General features: G+C 42.9%; 1 protein-coding gene across 2 annotated transcripts in view; it reads right to left on the bottom strand.

Moving 5' to 3' along the window:
- Positions 1 to 3,156: 3,156 nt before the first annotated feature.
- The window catches only part of NOL12 (nucleolar protein 12), a 28,852-nt gene continuing 14,142 nt past the window's right edge, over positions 3,157 to 17,866 (bottom strand). Inside the window, exons 5-7 of one of the 2 annotated variants that reach the window (XM_044301485.1) lie at positions 9,137 to 9,279; positions 7,234 to 7,322; positions 3,157 to 4,187 (exon numbers count right to left, since the gene is read on the bottom strand). In XM_044301485.1, coding sequence (XP_044157420.1) covers positions 4,019 to 4,187; positions 7,234 to 7,322; positions 9,137 to 9,279 — 401 coding nt within the window. In that variant the 3' untranslated portion in view covers positions 3,157 to 4,018. The remainder of the gene's footprint in view (positions 4,188 to 7,233; positions 7,323 to 9,136; positions 9,280 to 17,866) is intronic. The other variant, XM_044301484.1, reaches the window with a different exon arrangement.

The following is a 17,866-nucleotide window of genomic DNA, read 5'->3' as shown; positions in this document are numbered from 1 at the left end:
TATATCTTATCCACTCAAAACCAAAGTATGAGTAGCATTATAACCCAAATAAATATATATATAAGTCGTGTCATTATACAGCCGTTCATTCACCGCTTCTCCCCACTGCTTTGAGCTAACGGATTTGATCCCTTTAGTGAACCAATATATGCAACATGAATACATATATGCAGTTTCTTATATGGAGCGCTCACAAACACTTAAAAGATAGGAAATATGGAATTCTTCCTTGTTTGCATTTAAAATCCCATCGGTGGCTTTGTAGTGATCGGTAATTAAAATGTTTTGCACTCGCGCGGGAAAAATCATGCATTTTCCCGCAACGCACCCGCATCTTATCCTGGCCAAAAACATGACGCGCATGTGAAAGAGGCCTTACGGCCAGAAGCTTAGAAAATAATTTTAAGTCATTATTTAATAAAGAGATGGGCCGGAAGTTTGATGGGCTATCATGAGACTTCCATGGTTTAGGGATTGTTGTAATAATGGCACCTAACATTTCTTTAGGTATGCTACCAGGAAGGAGAAATGTATTGAAAAGCCGGGTAAGATACGGTAGCAAGTTTGCTTTGAAGGTTTTGTAATAGTCCCCGGAAAAACCATCTGGATCTGGGGGGTCTTCATGCAATTTTAGGGTCTTTATAGCAGTATCTACCTCCAGTTCCGAGAAGGGGGTTATTAAGCGACCTTAGGTAATACTTGGGTGAGACACAGAGTCTAGGAAATTCTATATGGATTTGTAAAGGTAGGTCGTGGAGTGGCGTTATCATTTTGTAGGTTGTAGAGAAAACTATAATAGTCCGCAATATCGATTGGGTCTCCATTGCTTGAATACCGGAAGAAGCTTCTCTTTTTTTTTTTCTTCAATCTACGCGCCAGCATAGCTCCAGCTCTATCTCCCAAATTATATAGTTTTGCTTTTGAACGGGTTAGAGCCCTTTCATATCTGCAGCGTAGGAAAGAATGAATTTGAAAGGCCTCTATCACATGGGCGAGTTTTCCTCGCGGGTGCAATGCGTGAGGTGAACGCATTGCACCCGCACTAAATCCTGACCCATTCATTTCTATGGGGTTGTGCACATGAGCGGTGATTTTCACGCATCACTTCAGCGTTGCCTGAAAATCGCAGCATGCTCTACTTTGTGTGTTTTTCACGCAACGCGGGCCCCATAGAAGTGAATGGGGCTGCGTAAAAATCGCAAGCATCCGCAAGCAAGTGCGGATGTGGTGCGATTTTCGCGCATGGTTGCTAGGAGATGATCGGGATGGGGTCCTTTACCCAGGTCCTGAAGAAAGAAGAGAAGCCAGGCTGCGTGAACAAGTGGATTAAGGAAAGTTAAATTATTTATTTTATTTTTTTAACCCCTCCATCCCTATTTTACTAAGCATTCTGTATTAAGAATGCTATTATTTTCCCCCTAAACCATTGTATTATTTTCCCTTATGACCATGTTATAAGGGAAAATAATACAATCTACACCTAACCTAACCCGAACTTCTGTGAAAATAAGCAAACAACACCATATCAGCATGGCTTTATGAGGGATCGGTCATGTCAAACTAATTTAATCAGTTTCTATGAGGAGGTAAGTTCTAGACTTGACAGCGGCGAATCAATGGATGTCGTATATCTGGACTTCTCCAAAGCATTTGACACTGTACCACATAAAAGGTTAGTATATAAAATGAGAATGCTTGGACTGGGAGAAGATGTCTGTATGTGGGTAAGTAACTGTCTCAATGATAGAAAACAGAGGGTGGTTATTAATGGTACACACTCAGATTGGGTCACTGTCACTAGTGAAGTACCTCAGGGGTCCAGATTGGCCCTGATCTGGATAGATTGGAGGCTTGGGCAGAGAAGAGGCAGATGAGGTTTAATACTGATAAATGTAAAGTTATGCACATGGGAAGGAATAATGCAAGACACCCGTACATACTAAATGGTAAAACACTCGGTAACACTGACATGGAAAAGGACATAGGAATTTTAGTGAACAAACTAAGCTGTAGAAACCAGTGTCAGGCAGCTGCTGCCAAGGTCAATAAGATAATAGGTTGCATCAAAAGGGGCATAGATGCCCGTGATGAGAACATAGTCCTACCACTTTACAAATCATTAGTCAGACCACACTGAGTACTGTGTACAGTTCTGGGCTCCTGTGAACAAGGAAGACATAGCAGAGCTGGAGAGGGTTCAGAGAATGGCAACTAAAAATATTAATTGGAATGGGGGAACTACAGTACCCTGAAAGATTATTGACATTAGGGTTATTCACTTTAGAAAAAAGACGACTGAGGGGAGATCTAATTACTACGGTATGTATAACTATATCAGGGGTCAGTACAGAGATCTCCATCTATTTTCCCCCAGGACTGTGACTGCAACGAGGGGACATCCTCTGCGTCTGGAGGAAAGAAGGTTTCTACAAAAACATAGAAGAGGATTCTTTACGGTAAAAGCAGTGAGACTATGGAACTCTCTGCCTGAGGAGATGGTGATAGAGTTCACGAGGGGCCTGGATGTATTTCTGAAGTGTAATAATATTACAGGCTATAGCTACTAGAGAGGGGTAGTTAAACCAGGGAATTGCCCGATTGGAGTCGGGAAGGAATTTTTCCCCCCTTAAGTGGGAGAAATTGGCTTCTACCTCACAGTTTTTTTTTTGCCTTCCTCTGGATCAACTTGCAGGATAACAGGCCAAACTGGACAGACAAATGTCTTTTTTCGGCCTTATGTACTATGTTACTAGGTGGACTCTACGGCGGTACCTGACAATACTGTGGTGATGCAATAGGTTATCGCTGAAATCTTAATTTTTTTTTCTGCTATTTTCATTTAAACCTCACATTACAAAGGTTCATAAGTTCCTTCCAATAAAGTCTGAGTAAAGACATTAAGAGCCCTATCAGAGGGATGATATTTATTTCTGGGTGCTGTCCAAGTTTAGAACGGACAATACCTGGGCTGAACACTGGCCCATTCAACTCAGTGGGTATCTTCACATGAGTGATTCACAACATGTTCTAACTTAGTCAGATTGATTCCTTAAAAAAAAAAAAAAAAAAAAAAAAAAAAAAAAGGCTCTGCGGAACGTAAAAACTCAGTCATCAGTTGTCTGAAAGGGACCTAAAAATCTTTGGTTTAGGAATTACTTGATTATGACGACAACATTTTAATAGTAAAGATATTATCATTACACATCAACTGGGCTGTACAGAAGCAACTGTAAAAAAAAAAACAAAAAAAAAAAAAAACAATTACATGTAATACAGGTGTACATCCAATAACGCAAAATGAAAATTCCTATGAGGACCACAGAAAATGTGAAATTTACCATGTATGCTCATGGCAATAGGTAATGACAAAGCACCTAAGGTGCCATCCCTGTGAACAGACAGCAGCAGAGGGTCATGTTTACAGTGGCAGCTGTTAAATTATACATGCACACCAGTGACATTATCTTCACTGCATGTGCCAGACGCAATCCCTGAATATACAAATGTGCCGTGTCCAAAGATCTAGAACATAATGTAACATGAGCCTGCAGACATCATTCCCTGCCCTCTACCGGTAATAACCGATCAATATAATAACCAGCACTTCTTCCCTGGTCAGTTACCTGCATCGTGCGACTAGCCTCTCCTGTCATACACATTTTATTCCCATCTCCCAGGTAGGCTTTTAAACAACAGGTCACCTCCCCCTTATCCATCATTGGTTACAGAACAGAGAACAGGCTGAATAACTAACAACGCAGTGACGACAGGTGAGAAAGCAATACAAGAGCAGCACAGCTTACACAATATATAAAAGCTTTACTATTATATTCTCTGGTGTAACATATAAAACGTTGATAAAATAACTCAAGTATTCTGTGTCAAATTCTTATCAATGCAGAGTAGTCCTAGCTGCAATATACACCAATTCTTTATAAAGAGATCTGGAAATTCGGACTCCATGGAGGCACATCTCCATAGTATGAAGTCTGTGTGTGGATGATGCTCGATATACAGCTTACTCTTTGTTTCTTCCAGTTTTGCCAGTTTGTCTCCTACGCTGAGCTTTGCTTGTACGTCCAGTTGTTTTGGCTGTGGGTTGCTTTTTGTCCTGTAACTTTTGTGGACGTTTTTTGCTGGATTTACGTTGACTGCGAGCATGGAGAGACTTGGTGAGACTGCAGATCCTATGGAGACAAAATAGAATTACCAGTTTACAATGGGATAAAATTACAAAAAGATGTAAATACCCTGCCACTCCTGTGCTGATTTTTCCCTGGTTCCCTGCTGGCCTTTGTTTACCAGGCTCCGGCGATGGCATGTTGATATGCGACTGCTCAATGTTCACACAACCTCGCCAAATCAAGAGCGGCAGGGGACGAGGGAAGTGTCAGCTCAGCAGCAGCAAGGGATTGGTAAAGAGAGTATTACTCCTTTTGATACCCAATACAATTGTCAGCTTTTAAAAAAAAAAATATCAAAGTTGGAAGGTCTTTCAATGTTATAAGTAACACAATATAGCAAGTGATCTACTTATTCAAAAGCTGTGTAGAGGCAGTTGTTTTTGAATAAGTGTCTGTAAGTGTGATTTCCCCCGCCTTATCTATTCAGTGAGCTTCGAGGCTGAAAACATAGTGGAAAGGAAATCACATCACAGCAGTACAGTGCTGGCAGATTTTACAGAAGGGATAAGCCCCTACTTCTGAGAGAAATGCATCTAGCTGCGCAATTGGGGGGGAAAAAAAAGTAAAAAAAAAAAAAGTTCGACAGTTATCCCTGTACAAAGAAGCCAAGCATTATGCAAACTTTTTTTTTGTAAACTTAGGAACGCTTTAAGGCTAGAGCTCTATGACAACTTGTGGATACCCAAAATTAAGGTATAAGAGGAATGAGGGCCCTGCTCGCAAGAGCTTACAATCTATGAGGAGATGGGGTGACACAAAAGGTAGAAGTGATTGTTTTGTACAATGGTCCAGCCATCTTGGGAAAATAGGGGAGTAGATATAAAACTGCATGAGCCATTCACCAGCCAATATCTGTAGTGCTTCTGGGTTCGGTGGAGAGTTTGCTAGAGGATCAGGTTCAGGAACTGATGATAAATGAGCCATATAAAAGGAGAAGAGTTAGATCAGATGTGATAGGCCACCCTAAAAAGATGCATTTTTAGGGAGCACCTAAACGGTGTATATTGTGATTTTTACCTAATTTCTTGGGGTAGGTCATTCCAGAGTAGCTTGAGAGAAGGCTTGAAGCCATGAGTGAGAGGTCCGGGCTTATGGTGGATGTCAGTTGTAAATCATTTACAGAGCACAGGTAGGGTGGTAGACAAAGAGATGTAGGGGGTGTAGCACTGTTAAGAGCTTTGTGGGCGAGAACGAGCAGTTTAAAGTGGATTCTATACTTTATGGGGAACCAGTGCAATGCCTGGCATAGGGCGAGGGCATCAGAGTAGCAGTTAGATAGGTGACCCTGGCTGCTGCATTAAGGATAGATTGGAGAGGGGAAAGTCTTGTGAGGGGGTGTTACAGTAATCGAGGCAGGAATGGATCATGAGAGGGCAGTGTCCATTAGGCCGATAAGATTGAAGCAAGGTGAGTAGGACATGGTGGTCTACAGTGTCAAAAGCTGCAGGGAGGTCAAGGAGACTGAGCAGACAATAGTCACCGTTGCATTTTTCTGTCAGGAGGTTATTTGTCACTTTGGTCAGGGCAGTTTCTGTAGAATGTAGGGTTCGGAAACCAGATTGTAATGGATCGAGGAGCAGAGCAGAGCAATAGTGGATGAGGCGAAAGTAGTCAAGACACTTCAGGAGTTTAGAGATGAAGGGAAGGTTGGAGACTGGCCTGTAGTTAGTTGTGCAGGACGGGTAAAGAGAATTATTATTTTTTTTATAATGGAGCAATAATAGAGTGTTTGAAAGGAGTGGAAGATACCAAAAGAGAGAGGTTGAAGACTTTGACGGGGGAGAGAGAGAGACAGAGACTGGAGTAGGTGTGAGTGAATGGGGTCAGAAGTGCATGTGGCAGGACGAGAAGAGAGGAGCCTGGAGAAGTTGTCTTCTGTGACTAGGTCAAACGTGGATATTGAGCCAGAGTGACACTTAGTGGTTGGGAGACGATTTCATGCTGGATGCTTTCTATTTTCTCTGTGAAGTAGGCGAGCAGATCTTCAGCACAGAGGTCTGTGACTTTAGGAGGGAGTGAAAAGTGTTAGAGTTTTTTTGGGTTGTTAGACAGTGAGAAGATTAGGGTAGTGAAGTAGGTCTGTTTGGCAAGGTGATCGGCAGAGCGATAGGTTCTTAGCATGAATTTGTAATGGATGACATTTTTGGGTGTGCGAGTTTTTCTCCATGGGCATTTGGCACTTCTGGAGCAACGCCGGAAAATTTTGCGGTGTAAGCCATAAAGTACAGAATTCACACCAGGGAGTCACAACAGTAAATCATTCCTACTCCTTGCCTACAGGGCAGAAATGCATCATGATAATAAGATTCTCCAACACTAGAAGCATTACAGCAATTCCCGATTACAGATCTAAAGCCAATCCGACCATTATTTTCCACATCTCTCTAAAGAGCACATGCAACTATTTTCAGCAGCCAGTATTCTGTATATATGAAAACATAACAGCCTTGCCTGATAAGGGTCTGTAGGGAATTACATTTACTTCCAGCTGTTCAAGCACAAACAAGAATATCCTTGGAGGAATGGGCAATACAACAGAGTAGGTCATCAAAATGGTAAATGTAGATCAAAATGGTTTCATGCCTCCCAATTAACTTGTACAGGAGTTAACCAATGGGGACAACCCTGTTCTGCTACCACATTCCTCATGACTTGCTGATCAGGGGTGAGCGCATGTGGAGCAGAGAAAATGCAGCCATTTGGTGGCTTTTAACCCTTGCCGATCGAGGGGGGACACCCACCAGTGCCACTTTACTGTATTCCCTAACCCCTTATGACATTTGGCAAAGCAGCAACACACGTGTTTGACATGGGGCACTTTTCAGAAGTTTTATTTTTGCTATACAGTGCCAGTACTCTCCAGACTGGTTCACCAGTTCCTTCATACATATTAAAACCAGGGATTGCAAGAGATATTCTTATCTTTTCCTTACATATTCAACCTAATGGGCAAGGGATTTATCCAGGTATTACATGTCATCTTTGCCTGCTTTGCCCATTTTAGGTGAACATATGGCATGACACATATACATCTCTGACAAGTCTTTACCTCTTTGAAAGCAGCGGTTCTCCAGATTTTTTGGGTAGAGAATGTGTGGATTTGGACTGTTGCTCTTCATCGTTTTCCTCAACTTCCTTCTGTAGAAAAATACACAGATTCACCAATCAGTTTTAGGCTCCATTCACACATCGGCAATTCCATTCCGCATTTTGCGGAACGGTATTGCGGACCCATAGGTTTTCTATGGGGCCGAATTGCGGACCCACACTTCCGGGTCTGCAATTCCGATCCTGAAAAAATAGCGGACAAGAGTAGGCATATTCTCTTAGTGCTGGCAATGTGCGGTCCGCAAAATGCGGAACGCATATTGGCGCTGTCCGTGTTTTGCGCAAAACACACACGGATGTGTGAATGGAACCTTAAACAGGCCTTGAGACATAATTTATGATTATATCTTAGCCAGTATCTCATCTGTGGACAGCTGTCTTAGGGTGACTGCCTTTCATCAGTGCAGAGCAGAGAGAACTGGCTAAACTGGATGAGAGGCCTTTGTCAGGATACAGGGGTACTATTTCTTCTTGTGGAAAGCATCTTTTTCCCCAGAGGAGCATTGCATGGCCTATAAGACTATTTTCGCCTACTAGGTGCTCTCCACAAGGAAAAAAAATACTACCCGCCAGATCCCAACAAAGGCCTCTCACCCACTAAGCCATTTTTCATTGCTGTGCACTGATGAGGGAGGAGATTTAATCAAAACTGGTAAAAGGAAAAAATTGCTTAATTGCCCATAGAAACCATTAAGAAGGATCCTTTCATTTGTCAAAGCTTCCTTGGAAAATAGAAAGGATCAACTGGTGCAATCCTCCATGCATATTTTTCGGAAGATTTGTTGCAGATTTTTCAGTGGAATCTTTGGCTGGAATTTTGCCCTGCCTGGCCGTATCCATAAGGGTTAGGGATCGACCGATATTGATTTTTTTTAGGGCAGATACCAATACAGATAATTTGTGAACTTTCAGGCCGATAGCCGATAATTTATACCGATATTCTGTGAATTTTCATTTTTGGGAAAAAAATAAAGTTTCCTACACAAATCTGCTGAAAGTGAATATGTTTATTGTTAACGTCTATTTTTTTTTTGTAAATCTTATATATATATATATATATATATATATATATATATATATATATATATATATATATATTTTATATATTAAGTAACTTTTAGTCCCCTTAGGAACTAGAACCCTTGTCCTATTCACCCCGATAGCGCTCTATCAGGGTGAATAGGACCTCACACACTCCCTGCTGCTCTGTGCTTTGTGCACACAGCAGCATGGAGCTTACCATTGCAGCCAGGGCTTCAATAGCGTCCTGGCTGCCATGGTAACCGATCGGAGCCCCAGGATTACACTGCTGGGGCTCCGTGAGGAGGGGACCCTGTGGCCACTGCCACCAATGATTAATACTGGGGAGGGGGGGGGGGCGCACTGCGCCATCAATGAAGATAAATATCTCAGATTCATATACAGGAGGCGGGAGCTGGCTTCAGAATCACATAGCCAGCTCCCGACCTATGCGCGGTAGCTGCGATCTGCGGCACCTGAGGGGTTAACTACCGCTCATAGAGGTCGGGAGCCGGCTATGTGATTCTGCAGCTCCCGCCTCCTGTATATGAATGAAAAAGGTATCTTCATTGGTGGCGGCAGCAGCGGAACAGGGGGAGGGAGACACTGCTTCCTTCTCCACTGTGCTGCTGAGGGAACACGTAGAGCGCTGACAGCAGCGCGATCCTTGTTCCCCATACGTTATCGGAATATCGGCAAAATAGATGCCGATAACTGTCAAAATCCTGAATATCGGCCGATAATAATCGGTAAAACCGATAATCGGTTGATCCCTTATTAAAGGGTCAATTATGTTGGCACAGAGAAAACGTCATAAATCATACCTCTATGATGCCAGGAGGTAGGAGGCCCACTCCGGAAAGATCCAAGTCGCTGATGGTTGTTACAGTTACAGTGTGGTTGGGATGATCAAAAATAACAGACTCTTTTTTAGATGTAACAAGCTGCTCTATTTCATCTGCTTCCTCTAGGAAAATGTAAAAATAAAATAAATACATACAGATGTATGAGGGCTTTTTTTTTTTTTTTTTTGCATGACAGAACTGGGGGCCTTTTTCAGGCTCTCACCTGCCATGGAAAACCAGCACAGACATCACACACTCCCTCTGTCAAATCCTTGAAGGGGTTCTCCGGGAATGATTTAAAATGGCAATAAAGCAGCCTGTCTTAGAATATGAGCAGGACCGGTTGCCTCCACTTGCAGAACTGCCTAGGGGGGGTGTTAAGGCCTCACTACACACTACAATGCTCTAAAATAGATGCTAATGAGATGATCCTGTCATCCTCACTGAGCAGCCTGACAGGAACACCAACGTGTAGTATGTGCAAGTGCCAGAGCGTAGTGTGTAGTAAGGCCCAGGCGACATTAAAAAAATAAACACACACTCTATCTTCAGTGTAGAAGAACAAGAGTCCTGGAAGAGATGATATGGCCCCACAGGGTCTTGGAGACAGAAGGATACCAGCAAGCCTACATCCAGAGAAGATCTGTGTTTAGTTCTCTCCAAGAAGTTTGGAACAACCTCTCTGCCAAGTTCCTTCAAAAACTGTGTGCAAGTGTAATTCATGCTGTCTTGAAGACAAAAGGGTAGTCACACCAAATATTGGTTCGATTTAGATTTCTCTTTTGTTCACTTTTCATTTTGTTAAATTGATAAAAATAAACGATTAATACTTTTTTTTCCAGAACATACTTACTTGGCACCATTTTCCCCCACACCTACCTAAAACTTTTGTACAGTTCTGGACTGTTTGTGGCATTTTACAGATCAGCATGGCCGTTTCACTGATGAAAGACCTGTATTACTGAAGTACATGGACTTACTGACTGTCTTGCAGCGCCTCTATACAGTACTGTGTGGTACTACATGTTGGGTACTGCTCTTTACCCAAGACCACTCTGTAACCAAACAGTGCTCCAGACTAAAAAAAATACCTGGTAGCCATTGGCTCCTGAACTGAAAGATTTAGGAGCCAAATCAAATTTTTAGTCGCCAAATCGAAACCGAATCAAAATTTTGGTATCGTGACAACGCTACTCCGATCAGATCGGCATAGGGTTGTTTTGATACCAAAATTTTGATTCGCTTTCGTCCTCATAAAGTATTGCGATACTCAATACCGCGCAAAAAAGAAAAAAAAAAACAAAAAAAAAAAAACAAACAAAAAAAAACAACACACCAAAAAAAGCCGCGTGCATTTTGCATATTATGAAATGTTCGGCCCATAATAGAGCAGTCCTATCCTATTTTTTGGGGTGACAAGGTGACTAAAAAATGGCGAATGCTCACCACATAGGAGATATTTTTTAATAATTTAATAGTTTGGACAGCGCTATGTAATATGTTTATTTATTCTTTATATATTTTATATGTAAAATTGGGAAAGGGGGGGATTTAAACTTAATATTTTAGGGTACTTTCACACTACTGTTTTTCTTTTCTGGCATAGAGTTCCGTCCTAGGGGCTCAATATCGGAAAATAACTGATCAGGCTTATCCCCATGCATTCTGAATGGAGAGTAATCCGCTCAGGATGCATCCGGATGTCTTCAGTTCAGTCATTTTGACTGATCAGGCAAAAGAGAAAACCGTAGCATGCTACGGTTATATCTCCAGCGAAAAAAACCTGAAGATTTGCCTGAATGCCGGATCCAGCATTTTTCCCCATAGGAATGTATCAGTGCCGGATCTGGCATTCAAAATACCGGAATGCACCCGCACTAAATCCGGACCCATTAACTTCTATGGGGCTGTGCACATGAGCGGTGATTTTCACACATCACTTGTGCGTTGCGTGAAAATCGCAGCATGTTCTATGTTGTGCGTTTTTCACGCAATGCAGGCCCCATAGAAGTGAATGGGGCTGCGTGAAAATCGCAAGCAAGTGCGGATGCGGTGCGATTTTCACTCATGGTTGCTAGGATGAAAGTCTATTCACTGTATTATTTTCCCTTAAGGGAATATAATAAACATTGGTGGCGCAGTGTGCCCCCCCTCAATATAATAAACATTGGTGGCGCAGTGCGCGCCCCCCCCCCCCCCCATCACCCCAGTATGATAAACATTGGTGGCGCAGTGTGCGCCCCCAATATAATAAACATTGGTGGCGTAGTGCGCCCCCCCCCCCACCCCAGTTTGATAAACATTGGTGGCGCACTATATAAGAAACAATATAAGAAACATTGGTGGCGCAGTGCGCACCCCCCCAACACCCCAGTATAATAAACATTGGGGGGCGCAGTGTGCCCCCCTCAATATAATAAACATTGGTGGCGCAGTGTGCACCCCCCCAACACCCCAGTATAATAAACATTGGTGGTGCAGTGTGCCCCCCTCAATATAATGAACATTGGTGGCGCAGTGCGCACTCCCCCCCCCCCCTCAATATAATAAACATTGATGGCGCAGTGGGCAGTGCCAATGAGGGTTAAAAAAATAAAATAAAAATTAACTCACCTCCTCCAATTGATCGTCTCCGGTTCTTTCTTCATGACCTGTCAAAGGACCTGTGGTGACATCACTGTGCTCATCACATGATTCATCACCATGGTAATTGACCATGTGATGAGCTCAGTGACATAACCACAGGTCCTGAAGCAAGAACAGGAGACCGGCAGCTACTCGATCAACTGGAGGAGGTGAGTTAATTTTTTTTAATTATTCTTTAACCCTCATTGGCACTTCCCACTGTGCCACCAATGTTTCTTATACTGTGGGGGGGGGGGCACACTGTGCCACCAATGTTTCTTATACTGGGGTGTTGGGGGGGGGGGGGCACACTGTGCCACCAATGTTTCTGATACTGAGGTGTTGGGGGGGGGGGGCACACTGTACAGGGAGAGAATCAAATGAGTCACTAAGGGTACTTTCACACTAGCGTTTTTCTTTTCCGGCATAGAGTTCCATCACAGGGGCTCTATACCGGAAAAGAACTGATCAGTTTTATCCCCATGCATTCTGAATGGAGAGTAATCCGTTCAGTTTGCATCAGGATGTCTTCAGTTCAGTCGTTTTGACTGATCAGGCAAAAGAGAAAACCGTAGCATGCTGGGGTTTTTTCTCCGGCGAAAAAAACTGAAGACATGCCTGAACGCCGGATCCGGCATTTTTTCCCATAGGAATGTATTAGCGCCGGATCCGGCATTCAGAATACCGGAATGCCGGATCCGTCGTTCCGGCATGCGCAGATCGGTAAAAATGCGAAAAATGTACAAGACGGATCCATCGGTCCGCATGACAAGCGGAGAGACTAAAAAGGCTTGTCGCCATTTGTAAATTCTTAGTCGCATTTTGGTCGCCATCTGGAGCCCTGCCAAATGTTTTTTTTGAGGGGCACAAGAAGTTTCTACCCAAGGATGATACTGGGAGTGTCTGAATACAGGGCTGAATGACATTTTTAGCCCTGCCAATTAAAGGGGAGTGGATCATACACAGAGGAAATGGGCATTAGAATAGCAGCCCACCCGCCATTGGTACTGGAACCAGCTAATTAGCACAATAATAAAAAACGTAATTAGACTTATCGGTAATTCTGTTTCCTTGAATCCACCATGACTGCTACACATTATTATTCTTTATTTTTTCTTCGAGTATTTCTTCATACTCCATATATGAACAATTAAGGGAGGGAATATATGAGCAGTCATGGTGGATTCAAGGAAAAAGAATTACCGGTAAGTCTAATTACGGTTTTCCATTTAATCCACCATGACGGCTACACATTTACCGCTTGCAGGACTTTCTGGCGAAAAGTCAGATCTGTAGAAGCAGACATTTATATGATAATGCTTTATGAATGTATTTATACTTGACCAAGTATCGGCCCTACAAATCTTGTCAAGAGATACACCAGCTTTTTCTGCCCAAGAAGAAGCCATTGCCCTGGTAGAACAGGCTCTAATGTTAGAAGGACTTGTAAGACCCATTAGGGAGTAACAGCAAGATATCATGGTTTTTATCCTACGACCTATGGAAGCTTTGGAAACCTTCCCCTTAATGGGTCCCTATGGAAAACAGAGACTACCTTCGGAAGGAACCCCGGCTCTAATCTTAGCACTATCCTGTCAGGAAATAGTGAAAGATAGGGTTCTCTCCAGGAGAGGGCCTGAATTTCCCCTAGTCGTCTAGCTGATGTTATAGACACTAGGAACGCCGTTTTAAAATGATGTTTAATTAAAATGTCCGATATAGGGGTAAATGGAGATTTCATTAATCCTCTTAAGACCAAGTTTAAAGTCCCATTGAGGAACTTTTGGAGTTAAGGATAGTCTCAGTCTGGATGCAGCTCTTCTGAATCTTTATCCCTCTATGATCGGCTAGATTTATATCATAGAAGGGTCCCAGGGCGGAGATCTGGACCTTTAGTGTATTTGGTCTAAGACCAAGATCTAACCACCTCTAAAAAGGAAATCTAAGATTTTCTGGATACATGGGGATGACATATCCGGGGAAACTTTCCCCGACCAACTAACTAGAGTACCTTTTCCAGATTTTAAGGTAGATAGCTAGGAGGAAACCTTTTCCCTACTAGCCTTCAAAGTATTAATAACTTTGTCCGAGAGCCCCATGCTTCTCAAGGCCTCACTCTCAGGATCCATGCTGACAGTTTGAAAAAACTGGGATTCTGATGAAGAATTGGGCCCTGTGACAGAATGTCCCTTTGTAATGGTATTTTCAAAGGTTCCACCAGAGCCAATTCCTTTAAGATGGGGAACCAGCTTCTTTTGGGCCAGTAGGAAGCTATTAATTTCACAGTTACTGGGTCCGTTAAAGTTTTCTGCAGGACTCGAGGGGTTAGAGTCCATGGAGGGGAAGCGTATGCTAGGTCCCATGTCCATTTTACTGAAAAGGAGTCTACTGCCCACAGCTTTTCTCTGGGATTTAAAGAACATAACAAGTTTCTTACTTTTGCATTTGTCTTTGAGGCAAACAGGTCTATATGCGGCAAACCCCATTTTCCAGAAATCTTCTGAAAGATTCCTAGGTTTAATGACCCTTCCCTCAGGTCTAATGTTCTTCTGCTCAGGTAATCTGCCTCTATGTTTTCTAATCCCTTGAGATAGATTACTGTAATGGAAAGGATGTTCTTTTCTGCCCCCAAAAATATTTTTTCCCGCTAGCAGGCTCAAGCTCAGAGATCTTGTGTCTCTTTGATGTTTTAAATAGGCGACAGTTGTGGCATTGTCCGAAAATATTTTTAGATGCTTTTTGCAAAACATTACTTTAGATACTTTTAGGGTTTCCCAGACCGCTCGTAGCTCTCTGTAGTTTGAGGATCTGTTTCTTACTTCGTCTGACCACTTTTCCTGCCAGCTTGAGGCCACTTTTGCTCCCCATCTGGAACAGCTTGCATCGGTCATAATCTGTATTTCTGGCACTGTTAGCCAGGCTACTCCTTTTGATAGTCATCCTTTTCTTCCACCAGTTTGAATCTAACTTTACGTGGTAAGGGATGCTTATCTGTTTGTCTAGGGAGGACTGCCTTTTGTCCCAAATGTCTAGAATGCAGGATTGCGTCATTCTGGTGTGAGCCTGACACCATGTTACTGCTGTAATGCATGATGTCATCAGTCCCAGGATGCTCATGGCTCCGCCGATAGAGCACTATTTCTGAGAAGTCTGGAAGTTCTTTATTTTCTCTCTCAAGGACTCCATCTTTTCCTGTAGGAGGGATGATTGCTGGGATACTGAATCTAGCATTACCCCTAAGAACTTCCTTTTTGATGACTGGATTAGGCAAGATTTTTTTTACATTTATCAACCAGCACAATCCGGAGACTTTTTGTAGAACATATTAGGTCTGTCTGGTAGTTTCTAATTCGGCGTTCCCTACTACAAGGAATTGTCTAAGTAAGGAAAAATGTGTAGCCCTTCTAGTCTGAGGGGAGATATCATCTCTATGACCAGTTTTGTGAAGACCCTTGGGGATGAATTGAAAATGATCGATTATGCCCTCTTCGTTCTTTAGCCCAAATCTGAGATATTTTTGCGACTTTGCATGGATGGGAAAGTGGCATGTAAGGGATCGCCTCTTATTTGGGGGTTATTCTCACAATGATCTTCATAACGACTGGGTTTCAGGTCCAAACAGTGCAATTTATTTTACACTCTTCATACACAACATGGCATAAAATAAAAGACTGCCCGTCTGGGCTCTACCTAAACATAATAAACATTGTATCCCTAACTCGGCTATACGATAGCGTTCCAAAATGGAACCAGGTGCGGCTTACCCCAGACATACAGTCCACCATCAGGCTGTAACAAATGCAGTACCTTTGGAGGGGGTTGTGGTCTAGCAGTCCTCCTGACCTTGACCTTTCAATGCTTGTTCCCGGGTGTCGCTGAGTCCCCCAAAGTCCAGGCTATTGCATAGCCTCGTGGCCCCTCAGCCTTGCCTAGCTGAAACCACACTGACAGAGCCTCACCAGGCCTCTGTCTGCACACTCTCCAGATTGAGACCCACCCAAGATCCAGTAGCAGGATTAAATAGGATCCCTGGACATGAGCATGCCCTAAGTCCCGGACTGGAACCTGGGGAAACAACACCTCAATGTTCACATTGCCACAGGTAGTAGGCATCTTTTAGGTTGACAGATGTCATATAGACTCTTTTTGATTAGGGGGGATGACTGATTGGGGGATAAATTGATTTCATTTTGAATTTCCGGTAAGATATTAAATTTGTTTAGACCCTCTTATGTTTGTAATGGTATGGAAAGCAGTCAGGTTTTTTGGACTAGGAGTAATTTTGAATAGAAGCCTCTTCCTAGTTCTGATTCGGGTACTTCTATCACTACTCCTGATTTTTTTAAACCCAGAACCCCTTGCCAAATTTTTTATAAAACGCTCTGACTGTGGGATGTGATTTGAAATCTTCTTGGAGGGGGTTGAGGAAAATTCTATCTTGTAACCATATTTCACGATGTCTAAATCCAAAGGATTTTGGGTTACTGCTTCCCACTGGGTCAGGAATTTCCTCAACCTTCATCCTACCCTGGAGTCATTGTTTTTCATCTTGTTTATTCTGGAGATTAAGGAGAAAACCTCTACCTCCTCCATATTTTTGATAGCTCCAACATCCTGTTTTTTTCCTTTCCCCTGTAGGATTTGGACGGTGAACTAAAGGGCTGAAAAGGTTTATTTTTATTTTGGGAACCCTTTTTACTTGTCGGACGCTTTCTCTAAGATGGCATCTAGTACAGGGCCAAATACGTATTCTCCTGAAAAGGCAATTGAGCACAATTTTGCCTTGGAGGTCCTGTCACCTCCCCAGGATTTCATCCATAGCGCTCTTCTGGCCGAATTTGACAGAGCCGCATCTTTAGCCGCGAATCTGACCGAAGCATCCGCCAGAAAAGCTGTGGCAGACCTAAGAAGGGGGATGGAGTTTAAGATTTCCTCTCTAGGAGTTTTTTTTTTTTATATGGTTTTCTAATTCGTTGAGCCGAAAATACATGGCCCTAGCCACAGAAGTTGCCGCTATGTTGGTATTCACCCCAAACATGGAGGCCTCCCAGCATTTCCTCAAAAGGCCATCTGTGTTCTGCTCCATGGGATCCCGTAACTGACAAATCCTGCTCAAATAGCAGGGAAGTTTTTTTTTTAACAACTTTTGCCACCTGAATGTCAATCTTTGGGGTCTCGTTAAAGATTTTAATTTCAGCTGGGTCAAATAACAGACTATTTTTAAACTCCTTGGAGACTCCCAACCTTCTTTCTTATCAACTTTCTTTTTATTGAGCAATATAAATAAATGCGTGCAGGCATTAGTAATGTATACAAAAATAACACTGTAGTACATTGCATGTAGTAACATTAGAATAAGATAGATACACAGACCACAAGGATATTGGTCCATAAATAACCGCATTACTTAGTTGAAGACACTTGATGTGAAGTGCATCTGAACTTAGTGTTAACGGGGAGTTGAAGGAAGGGAGGGGAGGGGAGTAGGGGTATGTGAGAGATGGAAAAGTAGGAGGAAGGTTAGAGGTCTTAGGGAAAAAGGCCCTCCCGGGACACTTATATGTCTATTCCAGTTTGAGGCAGCGAAAGCTGGTGACACCCACGGGTAAAACGTCTGCTAGAATATTTGTTAACTCCCAATGTAAGTGGTCTGAAGGATAAGGGCCTACCCGCTAGTCCAGTCAATAGGAGCACTTTAAATGGTCATCTAGGACAGATGATCTAAATGCTATCCACGGTCTCCATATCGTTAAATGCCTCTCATGCCGTCTGGCGTCCCAGCTCGCCAGTTCCTCCAAACTACATATATGGTCCACCTTGGTTATCCAGTGGGAAAATGTCAGCGGCTCTCCACTAAGCCATCTCTGTGGTACAAGTAGTCTCACAGCAAGTATTAGGCGAGTAGCTAAATTTCTCTTAGAGGAGGACAGAGCAGGCGTAGGAAGCCGGAGAAGCACCAGTTCTGGAGACAGCAGAATGGAAGTGTTAGTTACCTTATTAATTATGTCCGATATCTTCGCCCAATATATGCAGATTTTTGGACAGGACCAAAATATGTGCGTCAGTGTGCCCGGGCCCTCCCTA

This window comes from Bufo gargarizans, chromosome 7, assembly GCF_014858855.1.
Source record: "Bufo gargarizans isolate SCDJY-AF-19 chromosome 7, ASM1485885v1, whole genome shotgun sequence".
Classification (NCBI taxonomy): domain Eukaryota; kingdom Metazoa; phylum Chordata; class Amphibia; order Anura; family Bufonidae; genus Bufo; species Bufo gargarizans.
The sequence above is the reverse complement of the archived record's forward strand: the minus strand, read 5'-3'. Positions and strand labels throughout refer to the sequence as shown.